The sequence below is a fragment of the Melospiza melodia genome, chromosome 6 (assembly GCF_035770615.1).
Source record: "Melospiza melodia melodia isolate bMelMel2 chromosome 6, bMelMel2.pri, whole genome shotgun sequence".
Classification (NCBI taxonomy): Eukaryota; Metazoa; Chordata; class Aves; order Passeriformes; family Passerellidae; genus Melospiza; species Melospiza melodia.
This window is the reverse complement of record NC_086199.1, coordinates 11,364,767-11,388,928: the sequence shown is the minus strand read 5'-3', so window position 1 is coordinate 11,388,928 and position 24,162 is coordinate 11,364,767. Positions and strand designations below refer to the sequence as shown.

The following is a 24,162-nucleotide window of genomic DNA, read 5'->3' as shown; positions in this document are numbered from 1 at the left end:
CATGATCAGCATGCGCCTTCTGTCCTGCTTGCGGGTCATAGTTGGGTTTTGATCTAATGGATAAACCTCAGTTGAGATTTAAAGGAGATGAAAATGGTTGTTCTTCCCTTTTCTCCCCCATTAGCCAATTATAATTTGGTAACCTGAAGGGGTGAGAACAGGTATCAACCTTGTGTTTGGGCTGTTATGTTCCTCCACAGGTACGTGGCCTGACTCCTGGAGCTCATAGTCATCCATCTTGCCAAAAGTTTCCAACTTCTCCTAGAAAATTCTGAGCCTGCTGCTGTTTAACATTGCCTAATGACTTGTACACTTAATTGTTAGCTTTGAAACTCATCCACTGTTCCTTTCTAAAAGTGTTGCCTCAAAAAATAGAACCAAGGCCATCTTCCTCAAGGACAAGCAGCAGTTCTGTTCTTAATGAACTTAGGCCTCTTGTATATATCAAATTATGAAAACTTTCATATGTTAGCATTAGATAATCACCTGAATTATCAAAGGACTGATATTGGTACAAACGGCTCTGTTGTTGTATTACTTCTTGTACTGTTTTGCTAGATCTTTTGGAAGGACATTCAGACATTGCCAGACATAGACTGATGGATTTTTAACATATATACCAAAGAAACTCATGCAGAGTGGTTTTAATATTTGACCAAAAGCAAGTTTAAAGGAGGTTATTTAGTTATTATTCCTGCTGCCTTTAACATGGTGACATGCTTATTAACTCTCCACTTACCATGCAGCACTTTCTATCAGAGAGTGTATTTTACCTTGCTACTGCCTTTACTCTTTGTTCTCTGTCACTCCTCCTTTCTTGACTTTTTTGGGTTGTTTTTACCTTCATATAGACCCCTTGCCAATATGAAGAGTGTATGTACGGGTTCTTCTGCTGGAAACAGTGAGGATGTTAAGTGTTCACACTGCATGTGAAATATCTGAGGGCATGACTGTAAAACGTCTCTAGAGGGGACTTTTTGTTGAGCTAAAAATACCACGAAATTGTAGGAAGGTAGTCAGCTGGAATTTTTACAGTACTTTTACTGACTCATGGAGTAATGTGCATGCCCTTTCAAGGAAGCAAAAATGGATGCCCTCAAATTTTTATTCATACTGTTTTGTGGTGGTTGCTGTGAAATACATTTTAAGGTAAAATTAAGTGTCATCTGTTTCTGTGGAAAATTTTTATTTCCATTTCTGTTTGAAGCTTCTAATAAATAATTTAGACTTCTGTAAAATTAATTCCATGTGCTGTCAAGTAATTAGCTACTGAAACTGCGCTGTAAACCACACACAGCAATATTTAATAGATACAGGGTTATTTACATCATATGTAGACAAGATGTTCATCTGGGGGAGATGGCTTCTGTGCTCTAACCTTTGTGCTGGGGGTGGACACCTCATACAGGTAAAGCAGAGTCTCAGCAGCCTCACAGAGCTGTGTGCACCACCCTGTCTGAAGTGATAAAACTGAGATAAATGGCACTTGGAGTACATGATGTTTTAAAGCCACATATGCACATCCTTAAATCAATTCCACATAATGTGCATACAAATCATGTGGTACCATTTCTGCTATAACTTGCCAATGCAGTTTTCTTTAATAAAAGTATAGTCAAACTTAGGGGTGGGATCTGACTCTGCATTGTTATCAGTAGTGGAAGTGACAGTTTTGTGTCAGTTTTCATAATTGCTCTTGTTACTGATAATGAGCTGAATTTCATGAAGAAAAAATTATACATGAAGTTTAAAATTTAAAAACTAATTTAAAAAATGTTCATTTGGGACTTTTCTGATTCTAGAAGCCTACCAATTTGAAGCACTTTTTAATTTTAAAGATTTTTATGGAAATTTTTTAATTTGCATTTTGGATTAAATCTACCAGCTGTGTGGCTTCACACAGCCTCTAGACCCAAATCCTGTTACTACTTTTATATTTAAAGTGAATGTATAACAGTGCCCATGATGTTTCAAAGGTGTCCTGTGTTCATTTACTCATACTGGAAAGAAAACTTGAACAAAATTATCAAAGCCTACGAAAAACCAATGTGATGTCTGTTCTTTGGGTGTGATAAGTTTGTCTTCAAAAAATTTTCCAGACAAACTAGTTGTAACAATAGATCTTTTTTTCTAACCTATTCCCATAATATTTTTATACTTTTTGCTCCTGTTACATCTAATCTGTATAACGTGCCTTAAAATCCAAAAATTGATCCACTGAGGTTTTTTGAGGTCTGTCTTAAAGTTGTTTGCATGCAATAAAAACTGATTTGTTCTTGTCCCAGTAGAAATGAAGATTTTTATGGTTTTTGAATCAGAATATTACACATCCTCTCAAAAGCAAAGTTTTAAGCCTGTATTTCACTGCATAACTTTTCTTATTTCATATTATTGGAAACTCAGTAATCATTAATGTATCTTAAGGAACAAAACATTTCAAAACTTGTCGTTAAATGGAAGAAATTAGAACAAGTTCCTTTCATTGCATATTAAATCTTCTGTTAAAAAGGGAAAATATAAATAGAATAATGAATATTTTGAAAAATGTGCTGGGAGTAACATGTTTTAACATGTCCAGGACTTCTGGACGTGTAGTATGGAGTCAGTCTTGGATTCATAGCTAATACAGCAAATCAACTTGTTTGTGCCCTGTAAATGTACAGATTTCTTGGAGGCTCTAATTTAAATCTATTCCATACTGCAGTTCACTCTTTCTCCTGTGTGAGAGGAGTGGAAATTATCAGCAGAATGTCAGCTTTTCTGGCAGCCAAGCAATAGGGACAATTTAGCTAATAGGTACATTCTCAGTTCTTGCTAGAATTCCTTTGTGAGGCTGGAGATTAGTTTGACCAGAGACTGAAGACATCTGTTGAACAAATGTTTTCAGACAAATGTGATGTGAGGAAAATAATGTTGGATTATGCGGGAATAATTTTTGGGTTAAATAGGAAATCATTATGCACATAATTCCTGAAAAACGTGCAGGTATATTGTGTATTCAGTGTTCTTAGATGTTGAAAGCGTGTATTTTTAAATGGGCATAGTTGGCTTTCTACTTTGTTTGAGTCAAAATTTTCCTTGCTAGAAAGTAGTTTTTATTTCCTAACAGAGAACTGCTCATAATTGCTCTTAGCATTTGACATGGCCAGCATTGACTGCTAAGCAATTTACTGACCTAGTTCTAAATATATTTCTTTATTTTCTTACCAAATCATTGTTTGTGTGCTGCTTGATCATTGAGGAAAACTATGCACTGAATTGGAGGTTTTTTCCCAGTGGATACAAAAAATCAAACACAAACAAAAAAAAAAATCCCAAACAATCAAACAAGAAAAAACCCAAACCAACCAAACAAAAACCCTACACCCCCCCCCCCCCCCCCAAAAAAAAAAAAACCAAACCCAATACATACAAAAACCACCCTGTACTAGAGATAGGCTTGCTGTCTACTGAAGTCTGTTAAGAAATTGCTCTCAAGAAAACCACAAAAGTCCTGTTGATTTCTGGTGAAAACACTTTTGCATATCTTGTAACAATGTGTGACAGTTTGGGATGATTTAGACATTGATCAGCCATTCAGGATCTTAGTTTGCATCTCAGGCTCACTGTGACCTGTGCTGTTTAAGCTCTTCCTGTGAGAAAAGACTTGCCCTTCCTATTTCTAATTTTAAATAGAGTGGATAATTTAGAAAACTAAACCAGGGTTGTACTCAAGGAAGGTTTATGGAAGTTTTTGTTAATATCAAAATAAATGTTTGCTTCAGACAAGCAAGGATGTGCTTATAACTTTAACCAGAGTTCCTGTGTGGGGACTGGGTATTTGCTTTGGGTTGCATTGGAGTGTGAAACCCATCAGGTTTGTTCACAGAAAAGCTGGGGGGAGCTTTTCTTCCTGCTTTGTAATCTATTGTGTAATCTATTTCTAAGCCTACACAAAACCCCGCTTGTGATATCTGTTAATGATTATTCTAAGTGTCATCGTTAAATTCACCAATTTTGGCATCCAGCAGAAAGCAAGCAGCAGCCCCCAGGTTTAGCAAATGCACAGGGACTGAGGAGAGGGGGAGGCAGTCTGACAGGCTCTGGAGAAGGAACTGAGTTATTTTACATTTTGGCAGTTGAGTGTTCTTTGAATTGTATTTATCACGGATGTGTGACAGGTACTATTGACTGACAAGTTACTCAGACTCAGAGCAGTACCTGACTAAAATTAGGGGTTGGTGTGTGGAGTTTGGGTGTGTTTAAGGAAACTCTGCATTTGCTTACAGCAGATGGGTAGGCTTGATTACCTGATACTTCATCCAAGTGTCCAGAGTGGCAGTTTATTCAGGTTTATGTATTTCTTCTTCAAATCTTCTGACTCTACACCACACACTTCAGTAATGTTACAGAATGTTATTGAGGCCTGGTCTCACAACAGTAGTGCTTCATTTTCTCAGACTGTTACATATATTTTAAAACCATTTTAAAGTTTTCAAGCACATTTGAAGATGTTGGGTAACTTGAGAGTGAATTCAAGTACGCTCTAGTGGTTATGAAATTGAGGGGTTTTCTCTTAGTGTTTTGTGTTTAAAAGTGAGATTTGCTGTCATTAACTGTATGTGTGCCAAAAAGCTTTACTGAGAGTTCTTTGTTTGATTTGTCTCCTTCCCCATTAAGACACTTTTTTTCTTCCATTGTCTGTTTGATTATCCTCCTTGCCATTTTTCTCCCTAATTTTCAGGTACAATTTCCATTTCATTAGCTCAAGCCCATTTCGGCTTGTTTCACATGTCATTTCCTGTATAAGCATTCCTGCTTTCCTCTTTATGCTACATTGCCTTTAAAATATTTATGCAGTTATCATTGCTTTTACTTTTCACTTTCTGTTTTTAAATGTTTTAATATAGTGTCAAAAATCCTTATTTCTTTTAACCATATTAGAAATATCCTCTTAAGGTTTTTAAAAATTTCACATAGCTTCTAATAAAACAGTTGACTTCTGATAAAACTCTTTTAAAGCAAGCTCTTGGTTCACAGTGGCATTGGTCTGCTTTGGAAAAATCATTAGATAATATGGTATACGTATTATTCACTGTTGATCTGCCCTTATCATCATCAGACTTATGATTTACACCTGGAATAAAGTTACTGGCAGTAATTTCAGTGCCTCAGGTTGTTTAGTATGTAAAAATTATGCCAAATAGTTTAAAATGACAGCAGACCTTTTTTCCTATTTCTTTATTAATCAGTCCTTAAAATCTCCCATCTTAAATCTTTGCCAGTTAAATGTCATTACTTAGTTCCTCTATCCTCAAAGCCACAGTGCACTCTCTGTTAGGAGGAGGCTGCCACCAGTGCTGGATTCCCCAGTGACTGGAGATTTCACAGGGGATTAGTGCTGTAAAGCACCTGCTTTGAGCTTCACGCTGGGACTGACAAAACACGTGCTTCCCATTCCTTTCAGGCTCCTTTAAACTGTAGGATTCTTGAGGTGTTGTCCTTTTTTTTTCCTCTTTCTATTTTCAGTTGCTGTTTAATTAGTCTGGTAATAGCTTATTTGATTCTAACAGCCTTTTTTTTTTCATTACATAAAAAATATATTACTTTAAAAATCCTCATAATCAAATGAAAAGCCACTCTTTTGAATGAAAATTTAGCCAAGAGATTTCTTTACGTAGAAACCAAAAATCTTAAATGCTATGTACCTTAATGAAATCCAACATGTTGTTCTTGCCTTCCCCCTCCCCACTTCTGTATCATAAAATCACATCATAAAATGGTTTAGATTGGAAGGGACCTTAGAGAACATCCAGTTCCAGCCCCCTGCCATAGGTTTGAACACCTTCCACCAGACTGGGCTGCTCAGACCCCCATCTAACCTGGCCTTGAGCACTTCCAGGGATGGACATTCTCAGCTCAACCTGTTGCAGTGTCTCACCACCCTCTCAGTAAAGAATTTCTTTCTAATGTCTACTGCACCAGCCCTGCCCTCTGTCAGTTTAAAGCCATTACCCCTTGTCCTGTCAGTCCATTTCCTTGTTAAAAGTCTCCCTCCAGCTCCCTTGTAGCCCCTTTACATACTGGGAGGTGCTGTAAGCTCTCCCCAGACTGCTCTTGGGTGCAGAAGAGCCCCATCTCCCACAGCCTGTCTTCACAGATGCGGTGCTCCAGCCCTCTGAGCATCTTCATCCCTTCATTGGGCTCACTCCAGCAGGTCCCTGTCCTTCCTGTGACAGGGACCCCAGTGCTGGGTGCATGATTGAGGTTATTTTCATACACAAGCTGTCACAGGTGAAATAACTTTTTCATTGTAAGTGGAGTTACAGCTTGATCCAGGCTGCAGATAGGCATAGGAGCAATATCAGTGCTGTTGCTTTATTAAAAATATAAAGTTTGATGCTTATTACTAAACAGAACTTGTTTGGTGGAAAGAAGACATCTTTAAATAAGCTGGAGTATCTGAGTGTCCAAAAATTGAACTACTTGAAAATTAAATGAAATAGCCTTGCTTTTGAGATTTAGGTAGAAGATGTGCCACATATTTATAATCCTAAATATTGTTTTTAACCTTTTTTTCCTATCAGTATTTAGGGAAGTAATTGTATTTTGTGTGTCTATCACATTTTGGGTGTCAGCTTTTCAGTTGAAAATGTATAACGGTGGCAGAAAGGAACAGTGTAATTTCTTCAAATACAGGGAAATGAAAGGCAGGGTTTTCTCCAGTTACAAATTTCTGTTATCTGAAGAGCAGCCAAATGGTATTTCTGGCAGCAGCTCAGTTCCTTGAATGCAGAAGGGTGGGCATTGGCCTGTAATTGCAGCTAGGTCTCATTGCCATGTCTCTGGGGTACCTGCACAGGTGCTGAACATCACGGGCCTGCAGCAGGGCAGCTGATACAGGTGAAGGACACACTTTGGAATTTTGGTTCGCTGTCCAAGCACTGCCTGAGACTGGAAACTTCCCTTGTGCACCCACCTGCTCTTCTCAGCTCACCTTCTAGCTGGCCTTGAACAAAACAGCTTTACTTTGATAATAGCTGGTTGGAGTAGTTAAGTGTTTTCTTGTAATCCTTACAGAAGCTCAAAGTGCCTGTAAAATATTTTTAATTACTGATCAAGAGTTGTTTGGGAGTCATGAGCTTGTAGATGAGACAAAGTCTATCTGCTCTTCAATGTCCTATTTCTGATGGGAAATGTCTCTGAAGTGTTTGAAAAAAACAAAACAGGAATGTTTACAGGTCTCATACATGGTAGTTGGAAAAGGACCTTGAGTTCAGAGTTCAGTTCTTTTAGATTAGGCCTGTATTCTTTATGACACTTTATAACACTGACACATACTGACTTGTACATCCCTTAATCTTCAATAGTGAGATAAAGAACAGAAATTAGTTCATCTTCTGTACCACTTCAAATGTTTATATGTGGTGCTCTCTTGAGCTTAATACCAGCACTCTGTTTTTCCATGAGTGTTCCTGTGACTTTTTGGTAATTGTGGTCATTTTTTATTGGTTTTAAGTTTTTGTGGTTTTGGGTTTTTTTGGCAAAGAAATGTTTCTACAGGGTCAATAAATAAAACAATATAAACAGCAGTATCTTCTATGTATTTGTTAGTCCAGTGTATCCATACAACATCTTGCCTGCTCTGAGTTGTCTGCAGCCAAATTCCCACTATTAGTTGCTAGTTATAGTATAAAATGTATTGTGTATAATTTTAGTGTTTTCTGGTGTTCCTTGAGTTTATTTTTATATGCTGCTAAAAGAAATAGCTTTATTTAAATTTGTCCGTGCATGAATTGGAAGTTTTCTTCCCTGTGCCACCCACTTATTTCCAATATCATGTGTTAGGATATAATTCTGTTAATGGGAGACTGTCATCTTTAATTAGTGTTAATTATTGTCATCATGATTTCAGTAAAATCACTAAAAACTATAAAGAGTTGGTCATATAATAGAAATGCAATAAAAATCATTGCAGAATAGCGTGTCTTGCTTTGCATTAGGATGGTAGTTATACAATTTCAAAATAAAGTAAATATTTTAAATGGAATTTTATCAGGTGTTGGTTCAGCTTTTGTCATATCCTATTTTTTTTCTAATTCTTCTCATTTTTAAGGACTTGATCCCTAGTTTTGGAAAAAGTATTAGTTCTGGTAAACCTATGTTTTGACAGATTATATTCCCCTTTCCGTGCTGTGTAGCTCCTCTGTGTCTGGCAGTTTCCATTTCTCTTACTCACGGCACTGGACTCTATTCTTTGTAAAAATGCTGCTGTGGTATTGTCAACTGAAGTGTTTCAAGAGAACATTGCAAGTTACTAGAGTCCCCTTGTTGAAGTACAACTCTATAGGGCATCTTACAAAGGTTCAGTAATGCTGCTTTTTTTTGCTGATGAACATAAAATTTAAAATGCACTAATACTTTTGACTAGCAGAAGGGACCATGTGACCAATAAATTAGGGGATATCCTCTGGGTAGCACTCTACGTGACAATTAAATGTTGTTTTTCCAAATCATTAACAATTCTAGTCATTCATGGGGATTGCTAACACGTTTCATGAGATGTTTTGTCTGCTTGCAAGGAGGCATCATCTGCTCTACACCAGTGTATTAAAGAAGCATTTACTTTCAGCATATGATGTTCCATTTGTCTTTTTTCTATGACCTTCTAAGAAAAAGGAGCTACTTCTCCTTCAATGAGATAGGGACCTGGCAGCCAACCAAATCTCATACCTCTGCTAAGCTTTTATATATGAGTAAAAAAATAGTCACAAAACTGAAATTAATTTTGTATTCTGAATTTTTTTTTTTTTTGCTACTTGTCAACCATATCTCTGGTTTTCTGATTTTAAAATGATGCAATATAGTATGTTTTACTGACCACAAATTGTTTTGTGGTAAGAATTGCATCAGCTCTTTTCTGTGTCAGAATATGACCTAAAACTTGAAATTCAGCCTTATTTCAGTTCCAATCTGTACTAGAAATCAGCTGTTTCATGTGACATCTCTGGGTCACCCACTTACTGTGCTTTGCCTTTTGTCCTCCTTTATTATATTACACTGTTGTCAAAGAAGAATCGGCTTCAATGAAAAGGTAGGGATGGATCTGCCATCAGTGCCCAGTGATGTCACTGTTACAATACATAACTAAAAATACAACTTACAGATTTGAAGGAACATCAGAAATATAATTGAGAGAACAGTAAGATCTCCACAGTCCTGCACAGCAAAAATATTTGTGTGTCATAGAATACTGAACATAAGCTCAGGCACTGAAAACAAACTTCAGTGTTTTCTGGGTTTTTTGGTTTTTTTTTTTTTTTTACTTTAGCTAATTTTCTTAAAAACCAGGAAAATTTTGTTGTAATATGAAGACATCTTGCTTTGTTAGAATATTCACAGGTTTTAGTTCTTCAGCTGATCTATACATAACAAAAGAAGGGGTGGTGGTGGTAGCTCCTGGGTGCAGACCAGTGCCACATCCTGGCTGAGAAACACGCGAGCTCGAGGACAGCTACCAGTGTGAAGTATGCTTGCAGTGAACTCACAGTAGGAATTACTGAAGACATGCCTGAACCTTCCAAAGAATCTGTTTCCATACTGAGTTCAGTGTTTGAATTTAAACTTTTCCAGCCAATTATTTGTGTTCTGCTAAGGCACTTGGTAGCTTAGGTACCAAGCTTAGACCTCTGATCTTTACCTGGCTGTTTCAAAGGAAAATACAGACTGGGAGTGGTGCCTTTCAGAATGAGATATTGGTCTAGTTAATCTGGTAATAAAAGCACAGCTTGTATCAGTTATAAAGTGGAAAGTATCTTATTTTATACTCATCAGTATACAGAAAATCTGGTACGGCCACATGCTAAGATGATGTTGAAAATTTTATACTGAATAGCTGTTTCTGTATTGATGCTGTTAAAACAGAAGGGGCAGAGCTTACATATCTGTAGATTGTATGATTTGATCCAAGGAAAAAACCCTGTAGACAACCCAAACAAGACAAAAAGCTGATCCCTCAGTCCCAGAGATGTATCTTACTCTCATAATACCTCTCATCTTTTGGTACTTTTTCCAGTGTATATTTCTCTCTTACAAAAAGAACAGTAGGATAAATGATGCAGGCTTAGGCATAAAATATGCCATAATAAATTTCTGTAAAGGTGTATCAGGAATTGATAAACCTTCAATCCAAATATGAGACTGACCATCTTTGGGATTACAACAAACTGTACTTTGTTCCAGTAGAAGAGCAAAAATAGTACTCATTTAAGATATGAGTACTGACAGGGATAAGTGTTTGGAGTGAATAAAAAAGATTATTCTACTGCTACTGTTCAGAAGCAAGTCCTGTGAAAATTATGTAAACCATTGCTACCAGTTGGAGAAGGGGGAGCAGAATATATGGGATTTTGGTTTGGTTTGATTGGAAGTGATGGTGTTTGGGGTTTTTTAAAAAAAAAACAAAACTTTGCTTAGTGAGTAGCTTTAAGTATCAGTTCTGGTGTAATTTCAAGGAGTAGCTTCTGAATAATTATGACCTTCCCACAGTCATCAGGGAATGGAGCACCAGAGCTGCACAAGTAGGGAATTTTTTTCCCTAGTGGCATTCTCTTCAAATATGCCAGTTAATTAAGCAAATGGAAGTGAGGGGTTATCACTTAATTAAACTGGAAGGTGATTTAGAAATCGGCCTGCAGTTAACTGAAAGAGCATAACCAGGTAGTCCCTGGCACATGTCTGAGGATAAATGACTTATTGGGTGTCCCAGAGCTGCTCTGCAGGTGTGCACACATACTCTGCACAAAAATTATGGGCTACAAGTCATCTTCTTAACCACCTTCTGCTTGGTATCGTGCTGAAATCATCCTTTCAGACCTTAAAAGGAGGGGTGATCCTGATTTCAAGGCAACTACTCCAGACAGAGTACTAGAAGAGATGTGAATGTGAGGTGCAGACGCTTGAAAGCTGTGAATGAATACTCTTAAAGGAAGCAGTTATGTCTCACCCAAATAAACAAAACAGTTCTTTAGAAACATGTGTGGTTCTCAGTCTGTATAGAGAGGATCTCTCAAATAATGAGGATGACTGAGGTACTTAAAATAGTTAAGCCACCTCAGAATAAATGGTGAGGGAGGTGGCTTGCCTAGCTGAGGGTGTTTCTTGATCTTTGAGTTGTCAGTCTTTAACTTTCACTATTAGTGGTAATTACATCTTTAATGCTTCCTCTCTTTAAGGTTAGTGTACTGTAATCACTGTAATTGTATGTCCATTACTTGTGTAATTATAATCTGTATTTGGGTTTTGGATTTTGTGGAGTATGCATTCATAGCACAGTATCCCTGAGTGTAACTGTTGTTGTGCTTTGGGTAGAACCTTTTCTGGTTTACAGTTAGTGGAGGAAAGGTGACCACTCCAACCATTTTGTATGTCTGAGGCTTTCTACATTCAGGTCGCAAATTTGGCTGGCTTTCCGCATGCAGACTTCTCAATTAATTACTTTTTTTGTATTTTCTCAGGAGAAATTATTCATTACTTTTTAATTCAAATAAACAAAAGCACGGATATTCAGATACAAAATTTGTGTGGCTTTGTTCACAATGCTGGACAGGAATTTTGGTTTATTTGTAAGAACATTGTTGCTCTGCATAGGGACACCTGTTACCTAGCATCTTCTTTCTACTTCTAGAATTCTGCACTGTCTCAGGTGTCTTGGTGACACCAAAGTCTATAACTGACTGTGGTTTCTTTCATGAAGGCTGCATTTTTATTCTGTATGTTCTCCAGGGCTATTACTACACAGAGTTTTCTTACTGGAATTGTTCTTCAGAGAAATTAGGCACAAGTAACTTTAAAAAATTGCCAGCTGTTATAAACAAATAAGTCTTCCAGGTTTATTATATCAAAAATACTTTGGCAAGTAGCTTCTCTTCAAGAGAGGAGCTATTCCACCTTTGTTATCATAGGAAGTTTTTCAGGCACTTATAAGGAGAGCAACTGGTATTTAAACAACTGGACTGAAGATCTGTTGCACATTCAGGTAATTAGATTGTACATACACAATGAGCTTGTATTCAGTAATACCACTTGAAATACTTGGATGGTAGCTGTTGCTGCTTGTGTAAGAAAATTGTTAGCATTTTATGATAACTATAAGGAAAAAGAAAAGCCCATCAACTAGGAGAAGTGGGAATAAATTGCAGAACTATTTACAAAGTCACTCTAGTCCTATTTTTTAACATGCTATTACTGCTTTAGTAGTTCCTATCTAACAATAAAAAGTCATTATGCAGAAACATAAAATGTGTTATGGTAAAAACTTAGGCAGACTCTCTGTGGTGTGTTCACATTTAATTTCTTAAGCTTTGTGCTGTAATCATGTCGCCATTTTAATCGGACACAAGTTTTTGCTGCAGTCAAAACATGGTACTGCTTTCTTTACCTCTGGCCAGTTATCAAGTCCTGATCCTGGAAGTTTTTGCTATATATAATTTGTAATCTCACATATATCTGTCATTTTAATGGCTCATGGGATTACTTAAGTAAAACACAAAGCATATGCAGGCATTTCTTCAGGTATGTATTTTTTCCATGCAGTGTCTGCTTCTGGCAAGGGCACATTATGCGTCACTGTTGTAATTTTTTAAATCATCCTGATATGTACAGAGTATTTCAGTGGGGTTCATACTCTGGAACATGATATTTCTGAAAGTTGTGTGAAGATTTAGAAAGTTTGCTTATAATCTGAAACACTTCTATACCTGTGTTTCACAAAGTGAAAATGGGGAGGGCAGTGAATCCACTACAGCATAATTTAAACATTGTATAATTATCTTTACTTTTCAGATGTTCCTCCAGCGGATCAAGAAAAGCTTTTTATCCAGAAGTTACGACAATGTTGTGTACTTTTTGACTTTGTTTCTGATCCACTAAGTGACCTAAAGTGGAAGGAAGTAAAACGAGCAGCTTTAAGTGAAATGGTAGAATATATCACACACAATCGCAATGTGATTACAGAACCCATTTACCCTGAAGTAGTACATATGGTAAGTGTTCCTGTTTATGATTCAGTGTTGCTTCTTCAGTGTATCAGTTTATCTTAAGAAATTTTGATGAAATCTTCAGAAAAGATCAACTATGTTTGCACATCTGCAAAAGAATAACAGGACTTCAAAATTTTATTGCCAGTGTTGATTTTTCTTTTTTGTAATACAGAAACTAGACACATATATGAAGCAGAATTAGATGATGGGTAAAGTTGGTAAAAACAAAATCTTGTATTTATAAAAATAGGGAGGGAAGTTAAACACATGCATACATATATATATGTGTATGTGTGTATATATATATGTATATATACAAAATTGTTTAAAAAACATGTAAATTGTAAATTTGAAATTTTAAAAAATTGGAAGGTTAAAATTAATATCCCATGTGCAAGCTTGACATTTGTAATCCTGTTCAGTACCAGAGACTGACTTTATTCTGTGTTCAGAGGTGAGAATGAGAGTCAGACTTTATTAAGCACACAGGGTGGCAGATGAGGTTTCTGCTGAGCAAGTTATGTGGGCCATTCAGACCTGCATTGTCCCTCCCTTCTCAATATCCAAGTCCTGGCTAGCTAGACTTGGCTTATTTTTCTGTTGTCTGCGAGTCCTCTCCAGAGGAGGAGATCAGGAAATTACAGCAGATTCTTTCAGCTCTGCTCATGGTGGTGAGCAGACACCAGAGGCTTGGAGTCGCAGTTGGGTTGAGGTCTGTAGCTGTTGTCTGCAAAACCCTGAGAACAGAATAGTTTGAAATTCCTAACTAGTAAGCCTACAAGAAGCTCTTGGTTGTGTGTAACAGGATGATGTTTCCCCAGGCTTTATAACTTAGGGTGAATTTTCAGTAGGTTGAGAAAACACTGCTTCTTTAACATTAATATAAACTTCATATTTAGTAATTCTCCTGCAAAACAGAGACTTTGAAGCTTCTTCAAAGATTTTAAGGATTTATAATATGTAGGACAGTGCTTGTGATGAATATTGTTATCTAAATCAGCCTTAAGTGTTTACTGAGACTGAAGTTATTTTCATGAGAACTTCTGAGAATATGAGGATTACACATAACCCTGGATGTCAAACATGTACCCAAAGCATTGAGGATAGTTAATGAGGAGATGTGGGATCTTGGCTTTTCCCATGTTTTGATAACTTATTTATATCTCTGGGTTTTTTTCCTAATTAATTGCTTGTTGACACTGTTGAAAGGAGAGATATGAAGGAGGATAAGCTTGCTGAGATTTTCTTTGGGTAAAGTGGAGTTCATGATGAGCTTTTGAATACCAGTGTCAGATATTGGTGCTTGCTCTGTGCAAGAGTTCTTAACTGCCCATAGTTCATTGCTTGTGCTTTCTATGCCTGCATTATCTTCCTCCACCAAACAGTTGTGGCCAGAGTACATTTGACTGAGGACAATGTGTGCTTTCTTTGTTTTCAGGTGTACCCAATGGTAACCAAGTCTGCCCTTTGGTCAGTTGAACAAATCTTGCAGCAGAATTTGGCTGCTATATTGGTTACCTGGGTTTTGCTGGTAGCAGGCAGTGTTTGAAAATTCTTTTGGTGACATTAAAATGCTTTTTATCTGCAAGGGTCTGAAGGGTATGGAGTTCCCTTGCATTGTTTTTACATAGCACTGTGAGAGACACTGTCAGTGAAGGCACCTGGACGGGTATTTTGAGGTTAAATTCAGATAGGTTTTTTTTTCCTTTGGTCATTTGTTGAAACAACTGTATACTTTCTGCAGTAGTGTTATGATCTTTCCTTCAGGCATGTATGTCTGGATTGTCATGAACATTTGCTAAGTTCTAGACATGTATCTGAATTGACTGTGGGAATTTTAAGGAAAATTTATGTCTTCATGTACTTTAAAACTCTTCCAAGAAACATTCATAAGTTATGTGCTGCTACTGCCACTGAATTATATTAGTAAGGAATAGCATTTTCAATAAAGTTATGAGGATCAAGAAATACTCAGATTTGAGAATGGTTCTCAGTTTGGGAAGTATGTGGAGTTGGCAAGAGAGTTGGGATTTTGTTATGCCATTCTGCCAGACTTCACAGCTTGGAGGTTACTTGTTTGTGTACATGTGTACATCCTATATATGTGTGCGTGTGTGTACAAGTTCTGTTTGGTATTACTAAATTATTACTTAGGCCAATCACTCAGGGCAATGAATTTCACAGGTTGTCTGGCTACTAGAAATAAAATAATGTTTCCTTTTCCATAGCTTCAAGCATTCTTTCTCTCTGACAAAATAAACATTTACCTTATAATCTCATTCTGCTTTATTCTTTATAGTCTTAATGCTCATGTCATGTCTATCCACCCCACCCTTCTTTTTTTTTTCACTTTAGGTGTCCTGCACTAAATTATAAGATCTTTTCTTTAAGTTATATATTCATCTAGTGGCTTAGCTAATAATTTAGTGTAAAGCCTAAGTCTTTTTTTCAAAAGATGTGAGAAGTTAATTTCTAAAATGGATTTAATGTTCTTCTTTCAGAGTAGATTCAAGAGTATTTTCCCTTTCTTCCTCAAAGTGCCAGCTGATATGTCCTTCAAATTCATTTTATATTTCTAAGCAAAGATGTGATGAAAAAGGAAATGTTTTATTAACTGCTTGTTATACAAGTTCCATTTCCTAGGTGTAATATAGTGAAGTACCTCTTCTCAAAACTATAAAATGTGTAGGCAAATGTCTGAGTAAATTTTCTAAATGTGCATGATGTATTCAGGGTTTTGTGATGAAAAGCATCCATTTCAGAATCTTACTTAAAAAATAATAATGCCTTTTCTTTAGCTTGCTTTAGCAGAAAAGCAGGGCTTTATGACAATATTATGTTGTGCATTAGCACATAGGGTAGTTGTTTTTTTTTTAATTTTTACTATGTATAGGAGCAGATCCAATTTTATTCAGCAACTGACATGGTTTTCAGTGCAACTTTTCATGCATTATTAGAACTACATACTTAGTTACACCTATGTGAGCTTGAGGTTTTGTTGGTTTTTTGTTTGGTTGGTTTTTTTCAGTTTTGTGTTCAAAGGGGCAATGCAGGTGTGGTGTTGTCTGCCTTTGCTTTAGAATAAGAGGGGCTGCTGTGAATAGGAGTGTGCTGTTGTTGCTCTATTAAGTATAAGGTTGGCTTTCTTCATATGAATACAGAAGGCACAGACTTTGAGTTTATGTGCTCTTCATTCAGGGCTGCTCACATCAAGCTTCACCCAGACTGCTCAGCAGAAGGGAGAATATGTGTAGCATCTCTGATGCCTACTTGAAAATATTCTCATGATGTATGAAATGGGCCACAGGAAAAGCAGGATTTGTGACTGCCATTACAGCAAAAGCCCCTGAACTGATAAAAATGCAGGTTGTTTTCTTTTCCCTTTTTGTTTTCCCATCCTCCTGTTACATTCTTTGAAGTTAAGTGTTGTTAGTGCTGGCAGCACTGACAGAATTTTGGCACACTAGGCCAGTGTTCATAAAGACTTGAATTTCATAAGTTTGGGGGATCTTGAGGAATTTTATTGGTGGGAGGAGGAGCTGGGGAGGAGAATGTTTTTCAGTTATGCTATGTTTATTTATACTTCTGTGGGAAATTTGCCTTAGAGGAGATCAGGCTTTGCAGATTGTGTCTTGTCTGTTTGGTCAAGACTGAGAAGTTAGAAAAAAGATCAGCCATTTAATGGGCAAAGGACTCACTGATAATAATTCATTGTAAATTTTCCTAAACCTCAGAAGAGTAGACAAGAGAGACAGGGGACAAGAGAGTTTCAGGTTTGTGCTTTCAAAGCAAGATCCTGCAGCTTGATTTAAGCAGTTTTCTATTCTGCTGGTCACGGATATAAAATGCAAAACAGATCACATCAGGCTTCACTGGTTCCATTTCTCATAGAAAAAATACTCTCTAGGTTTTTAATCTGTTTTCAGTTTTGAAAAATACAAAGTACAAAACTTGGTTGCTAACACCTGGCATGACCCAGATTTTATTTTTTTTATAGTGAGAGACTGAGACTTGAAGAATTCTTTAGATAAGCTTATTCTTCCATTTGTTTAACAACCTCAGCATGTTTTGAATTTCAAGTCTGGTCTTCCTGGATTTGTTTTCTTAGAAGACCACTGATTATTGCAAATTTTCACCTTATTTTTTAAACAAAGGTCAGAGGTGGTTAATCACTTATGTCCATGCTTTTAAAAGGGGAACATGAAGATATATCATGTTTAGTTTTAATTCTCTGCAGCAGTAATTACTCTGACATGTCAGTCTTGGTGTGTATCAGACCTCTATGTCTGCATTGCTTGAATGAAGGAATATTATGCAGAAAAACAGAGCATCAGGATGACTTTTCCCTCATGGGAGTATAATGTAAGCCTTGCAGATTTAGCTGATGCAGTTTGATACTGCCTCCCACTGTCTGCTCAGCCATCTGTCAGATGGGAGATGGCAGGACAGACATACACATCCTCCTTGGCCCTTGTATGTAGACAAGCACTTGAAAGCACTAAAATACATTTGTATCAACAACTTGAAAAATAGTTCATGTTTGCAGACTTCCATGAGGATGCTAAATGTTTTTCAGGGGGTGCAGGGTTCAAATATTAAAAGGATGAGGGTGTGTAGTTCTTCCCCCTCGGTGCTGTGTAATATCAGGTACATGGAAATGGTTTAAGAGAAATACCACTGGGGAGGTTGGTGTTGTGGAACTTGGTTTTGAAGTGTTCCCAATGTGTGCAGCTGCTGTGTGAAATGAAACTAGTATTTTACAGAGAAGAACAGATGTGAGTTATCTTTGGTTTGCATCTCTACTTCTGACTTACACTTCTGCAGGTTGCTGCAAGGCCTTATTAAGTGTGTATATATAAAAATGTTTGTGTGAACATCTGACTCACATTTGCTTACATACATGTCTGTGTGTAGAGAGATCAGAGCAGCATCCTCATAAAACACATCCTGACATTTGTTTTGTGTTTCAAAGAGTACTTACTGCATAGAAAAGTGTTCTCCAAGTTAGAACTATGTAAAGTGTGAATGTTCCTCACTGTTTAAAATACTGCATTATATAGCTTGTATTTTTGCAAATGTTAATTAAAATAGTTGATGTAAAGAATTCTTAGCCAAAACTATCTTGAAAGTATTTTTTAAGTCATTCAGTTGTTTCAGAGGATTTAAAGGCATGTGTAATTTCAGTTTGCAGTTAATATGTTTCGAACATTACCACCATCTTCCAATCCTACGGGAGCAGAATTTGATCCAGAGGAAGATGAACCAACCTTAGAAGCTGCATGGCCTCATCTACAGGTATTTCATGGAGGCTGAAACATCACAGTCTATAACAGAATTTTGACATTAAATTCATTGTTTATCTATTCTAAATTGTTTAGGTTATGTGTTTATCTCAAAACAGTTACTTTTCTATGTAATTTTTAAAATGTGTTTCTTGCATTAAAACTGAATTTTTTTTTTAATCAGTTGTTAGGTTAAAGGCTCATTGTTTCTTATGGTAGGAATGTAACTGCTGAGATTTTAAATGAGCTTCTATTTGTCACTATGAATGCTTTGATCTGGCTCTGGCACAGCTTTAGCTTTCAGAGGTACCATGACAAACAGAGGAGAACAGGGACTTCTTAGAACATGGACTTCTGGGCATGATAAATATTAGATTACTGTGTGTCACTTGAGTAAAGTGTAGTGATGGAGCTCAGCAGAATTTCTGCAGTTTAAATAACCTCAAGTTCTTGTAATTTGTCAGGAGAGCAAGAGCAAAGCCTTTACTGTGTGTTGTATAGATAACTATAACTAAAACCATTTTGCAGTTCTGAGCAACTAATCAGCAATTTTAGTAATATGATGCTTATAAAAAGGTTCTTGTTTAAATTCTAATCCTGGGTTTTTTATTTTTTCCAGCTTGTTTATGAATTTTTCTTAAGGTTTTTAGAATCTCCAGATTTTCAACCTAATATAGCTAAGAAATATATTGATCAGAAGTTTGTATTACAGGTGAGGTAAAAAAAGATTTCTTTTTTAACTTCAAGCTCGAAATTATTTTCACAATGCATTAGATTCAGTTAAAGTACATCTTTTTTCCTCTTTTCAGCTTTTAGAGCTCTTTGACAGTGAAGATCCACGTGAAAGAGATTTTCTTAAAACAACTCTACACAGAATATATGGGAAATTCTTGGGCTTAAGAGCTTACATCCGGAAACAAATTAATAATATATTTTATAGGTATGTCAACATCTTTGTATTATGGTACATGTGATCAGGTATGCAGTTAAAACACTCCAAGACACTGCTAGCAATTTTTAGAATTCTTTATATGTTTATAGTCAATATTTCTACATCTAATAATAATTAATACCACTCTGGGAGATTTAAATTAGGGTAGTCTTGCCTGTGGCATATATCTGGCAGCTGAAATTTGAGTTAATATATGATTTAGTGGGTGATTTGGTATCTTTGTGGGAGGCTTTTTTTGGGTGGTGAGGTAGTAGTGTTTGTAATATACTAATGCCTTCATAAGGTGTGGTTCTTTATAATGCAGAAAATGTGCTGAAATTGAATGACTGAGGGATCTGTAATTGGCTTAAAGGAACATGTCTGCTGCCTCTCCTTTCCTCAGAATTGACATGTGCAGTTGAGCTCATGTGAAATATTTGTTTGTTGCCTAGAATGAACTCTAGTACTATCACTGATACAAAACACTGTATTACCAAAGCTCTCTGGAAGTGTGTTTTTACTGCTGTTACATCCAGTGTGAATGCAAGATTGTGGTGCCTGTTTGACTTTTTTCATTTTGATATTCTTTGCTTTTCTACAAATTACTGATACACAACCATATATCAGCTTTACATCCTGCTCCTTCTCTGCCACTGTTTTCATCCCACAATGAATGTATGGTGGTACCTCTTTAAGAAAGTAGCCAAGAGCTGCCTATGGCAACAGCTGAGCCTTTGGAAGGGATACAGAGCAGCTACTCTGAAATAATTAGTGAGCCTGTAGTGTCTTGCAATCAACTGGAAGTTGACTTCACAGGACAGTCTTGACAGGACAAGTGAAGAGCCAGTATATCCCAAGGAAAAAGTACAAGTGGATCTTAAAGATGCAGATTTTTTCCCCCCACACGTTAATAAATTTCCCAATGGTTTTATTAAATTAAATCCAAAATGCATAATTTGGTCAAATATCTGAACAGATGGTAAAACAGCATCATAGCACATTATATGCACTTCTGAAAAGTGGTTTTATTTGCCATTTTGATAGTTCTGATGCTAAGTTTTTTAAAAACTCAGAAATTGGCTGGTTGTTAGATCAGCTTTGTATAGTTGGTATAAGGGAGTTTTCCATCTGACATGTATATGGGAGATTATATAATTTGCACAGCTACGAAGTTGTGGGAGAAAAAGAAAAGCCAACCACAAACTTAGACAAAAACTCACTTAGCTGTGTAATATTTAGGAGCTCAAAGTTTAAAGATTTTGCATCCAAATGTAAACTGGTGCATTTGTTTATGATCACCAAGGAGAAGTTGTTCCAGCTTGACTTGAATTAGTGAATTGGGCTGTGTGAAATGATGTGTATGTGTACACATACACATGAAGTATGTGTACAACTTAAAAAATATTTAATTTTCATATACTTTTACCTTCAAGTTGCCAGTTTATTACTGTGCTTACCTAAGAGATGTGTGGCCTTCATTTGTCTTTTAGTCATTGACCAGAATTACATTAATTCTTTCCCCATAGTGTGTTAATCTATTTTTTTCCCAGAAGCAAAATACTTTTTTAAAAAATTGTGAAACCTGTATGTGCCTATTAATTCAATCCAAACCTTTTTGCATCACAGTGTTTAATTTTGCTTGGAATTATATCCTGAATTATATGGAGGGGATCTTTGAGAATTAAAAACTGTCACTTCAAATATTCTGGATTAAAAGTAGCTTTTAATATGTCAGCCTATGACAAATTTTCAAATTAAAAAATGCTTTCAAATTAGTGGAATTATTTTCTCATAAGTGTAAATGTTTATAACTCTGCAAATTACCTGAAGCCATGCATAGAACTTTGTCAATAAATTTAAACTCAGGTGAAGGAGACTGAAAGGTGACTACCTAATAAATTACAGTGCTCTGTCTAAAGAAGATTCAGGAAAAGTGACGTCCTTTGCTTATTGCAAGCCTTTTGTATGCACAGAGATCTGTAATGCCAAAAAGCTTTTTACATCCAGAAGTAGTAACTGTTTGAACACCTTGTGCTTGCATTTGCTATAGAAGGTTGAGTCATGGTGTTTAATTGTGCCAGATACTCTTGTGTTATTTTAATATTTAAAGTGTTATTTGCTGTGTTCAGTTTTGCATTATGAAAATGGCATAAGGTATGAGTATTGGGAAAAGCTTGAGTGTAGGCTGCTTTGTAAAATGTGGGAGAAAAGAGCAAGCAGGTGTGAAGCTTGAAATCAGCTGGGTGTGCTACTGATTTTTGTTTCCACAAAGTTTCTTTTCCATTGTGTCTCTCTGCTTTCCTTTTACCGAGTGACTGAAATATTTGGGTAATGATAGATGGTATTGGATTTGTATCTCTCTTCAGCAGTAAACCAATAAAATGTTTCATTTGTTTAGGTTTATTTATGAAACAGAACATCACAATGGCATAGCAGAATTACTGGAAATACTGGGAAGGTAAGTTGTAGATTTTGTTTCATTAAACTCACTTGCTTTTAAGAGTAGACTTCAAAGATTAAGGGGACTTTGTGTAAGATTGTAGAAACACGGAAAAAACGTGAACTTTGTGGTGATGTTTTGGGACATGACAATTTTTGCCGTGTCTCAGCTGTAGCTATAGTTGTGTGCAGCTTGGAAGAAGAATTTGAGACTGCTGAAAAACTTGGTTAAGGTGTGGACAGAGATTGATCTGACTACTCTATTCGTTTGTAAATATTAGAAAACAAGTCCAAGAATTTTTGTATATCCTGCACATTAGTGCAAACTTCCATATAATTACTGATCTTTATTTTTAAATTTCTTTCCCTGGCAGCATAATTAATGGATTTGCCTTACCATTAAAAGAAGAGCACAAAATATTCCTATTGAAGGTTTTGTTACCATTGCACAAAGTGAAATCACTCAGTGTCTATCATCCACAGGTAAATTTTACTTGGTGTTTTTCTACTAGTGTTTAAGTAAGCTTGCTTGAAGAGGTTGGGGGACTTGAGTAACTGCTGTAAATTCAGTTCTAAGCTCCAAAACTTCCTGGCTAACCAGCCTGGGGGAAATTACTAAACACATATGTCTGTAATGCTTCACTTGTTGATAGAAAAATTAAAAAGAAAACATGTGTGCTCACAATAATACCCTTTCTAAAAGCACTGTAGTGTTTATAGATGAAACATATGTAGTAGTTGGTTAATGTGAGAGTTCTTAGTATTTATCCACACAGGATTTTTTGTTTATCTTCTTGTCTGTAATGTTTAGATGTAAAAAATTGCAGAAAAGTATGGTTTTAATGAATGTCATTTATAAATACTTTATTCTAAATTACATGAAGCAATTCAGCTGAATTCAGTTTGTTGAATTTCCTGTTTTGAAAGGAATTGGGAATTTACGAGGACATCATTATTTAATTCAATTTATCCTTTCAGAAGTACACAGAAAAAAGGGGTCTCCTGAGTTGTACCATGCTTTTAATCCATCAGCTTACATTGATAGGCATAGTTATCATTAGTTGTGATATATTTAAAAATCCCAAGATTTACAGCTGTTCAATGCACTTTTATCTAACTTAGGTTATGAAATAGAAAATAATTACTAAGTCAGCACAGGACACCAAAATGTTAGTGAGTGGAAAGTACTCCACAAGACAAGGTCATGATTTTTAAATCCTGTATTTGAAAAGATGAGATGTGATGAAATGCAAAGTACTAGATCATAAAAGAAAGCATCATCATGTGTATCTACGATATAACACAGGAAAAGATGAGGACACACTTGCAAAGGTTGGAAAGAATTGCTAAAGCCTATTTACCCTTTTGTTTAAGTTGTCTGCCAAATAGGTTTTTAAATTTAATTTTTTTTTAATTACAGAAGAAACTTGTATTTTATTTGAAGGCATTCAAAATTATTCTTGATTTATGCTAGTGACTTCAAAATGTGTTCAGTTTCATAGTGACAATTAATAAAACTCTTTTTCTTTTACTGTAGCTGGCATACTGTGTAGTTCAGTTTTTAGAAAAGGACAGCACACTTACAGAACCGGTAAGTTTATCTTGCTATTATTACATATTTTGAACTATTAACACACCTTACATCTCTAGACTGTTTAAGGAGGTTTGTAATTGTTTATATTGTTTATAATTGTTTATGTTTATGAGGAGTTTTGTAATTGTTTATTTGTAATTGTTTATATTTGAGTCAAATATTTAGCCGTTTTGATCTATCAAATTTAGTTTTTTCCAGCAGTCGTTCGGAATATCTAAAACTAACTAACACAACATTTATAGTACAGGTTTTACAAAGAGACAGATTTTATTCTGCTTGTTTTGTTCTGGCTGAGCAGACAGGAGATGGTGGGTCCAGAAGCAATTTAGTCAGAAATTAACTTGAACTGTGCTCTGTTCAGAGATGGATGTTACGATGGAACAGAGATTTCTGACAAACAGCTGCCTATTGGTGCAAGGCTTTTAAATCAGATCCTGTTCATGTCTACAAGCCTTGGACAAAACCAGGCTTTGGTCTGGCTGCACATAATTGCAGAGATGAATAGTTTTAACTGTCCTCTGTAGTATCTAGTGTTTTGTTTCATTACACCCAAAATCAAGTAGGTAAGAACCAGTCTGTTTAATCAGTATATCAATAAAACAACCGCTGCTAACAAAAGTGCACATTATTAGATTGTGACCATTTCTATTGTAAAATGGAAATGGGATTTCTTGAAACAAATGGAAGTATACACCTGAGCAGGAGTTCACTCCTAGCTGGAGCTTTTAATATCTAATAAGACAGCAAATGTCAGGCATTCTATCATTTGTACTGTATGAGATCTTGTTTTCTTAGCTTTCTTGCAGCATCAGATAGGATGTTGCATATTTGCTAGTAGGAGTCCAGAAATCTAGAATTAATATGCAACCAGGTTTGTTTCCTTTTTTGATCCCAAAT

At 36.1% G+C, this 24,162-nt stretch overlaps 1 protein-coding gene across 3 annotated transcripts in view; it reads left to right on the top strand.

Moving 5' to 3' along the window:
• The window catches only part of PPP2R5C (protein phosphatase 2 regulatory subunit B'gamma), a 71,122-nt gene that overhangs the window by 35,844 nt on the left and 11,116 nt on the right, over positions 1-24,162 (top strand). For all 3 annotated transcript variants that reach the window (XM_063159943.1, XM_063159945.1, XM_063159944.1), the window contains 7 exons: positions 12,823-13,022; positions 18,204-18,314; positions 18,921-19,013; positions 19,111-19,241; positions 21,631-21,690; positions 22,046-22,154; positions 23,209-23,262. In XM_063159943.1, the coding sequence (XP_063016013.1) occupies positions 12,823-13,022; positions 18,204-18,314; positions 18,921-19,013; positions 19,111-19,241; positions 21,631-21,690; positions 22,046-22,154; positions 23,209-23,262 (758 nt within the window). The remainder of the gene's footprint in view (positions 1-12,822; positions 13,023-18,203; positions 18,315-18,920; positions 19,014-19,110; positions 19,242-21,630; positions 21,691-22,045; positions 22,155-23,208; positions 23,263-24,162) is intronic.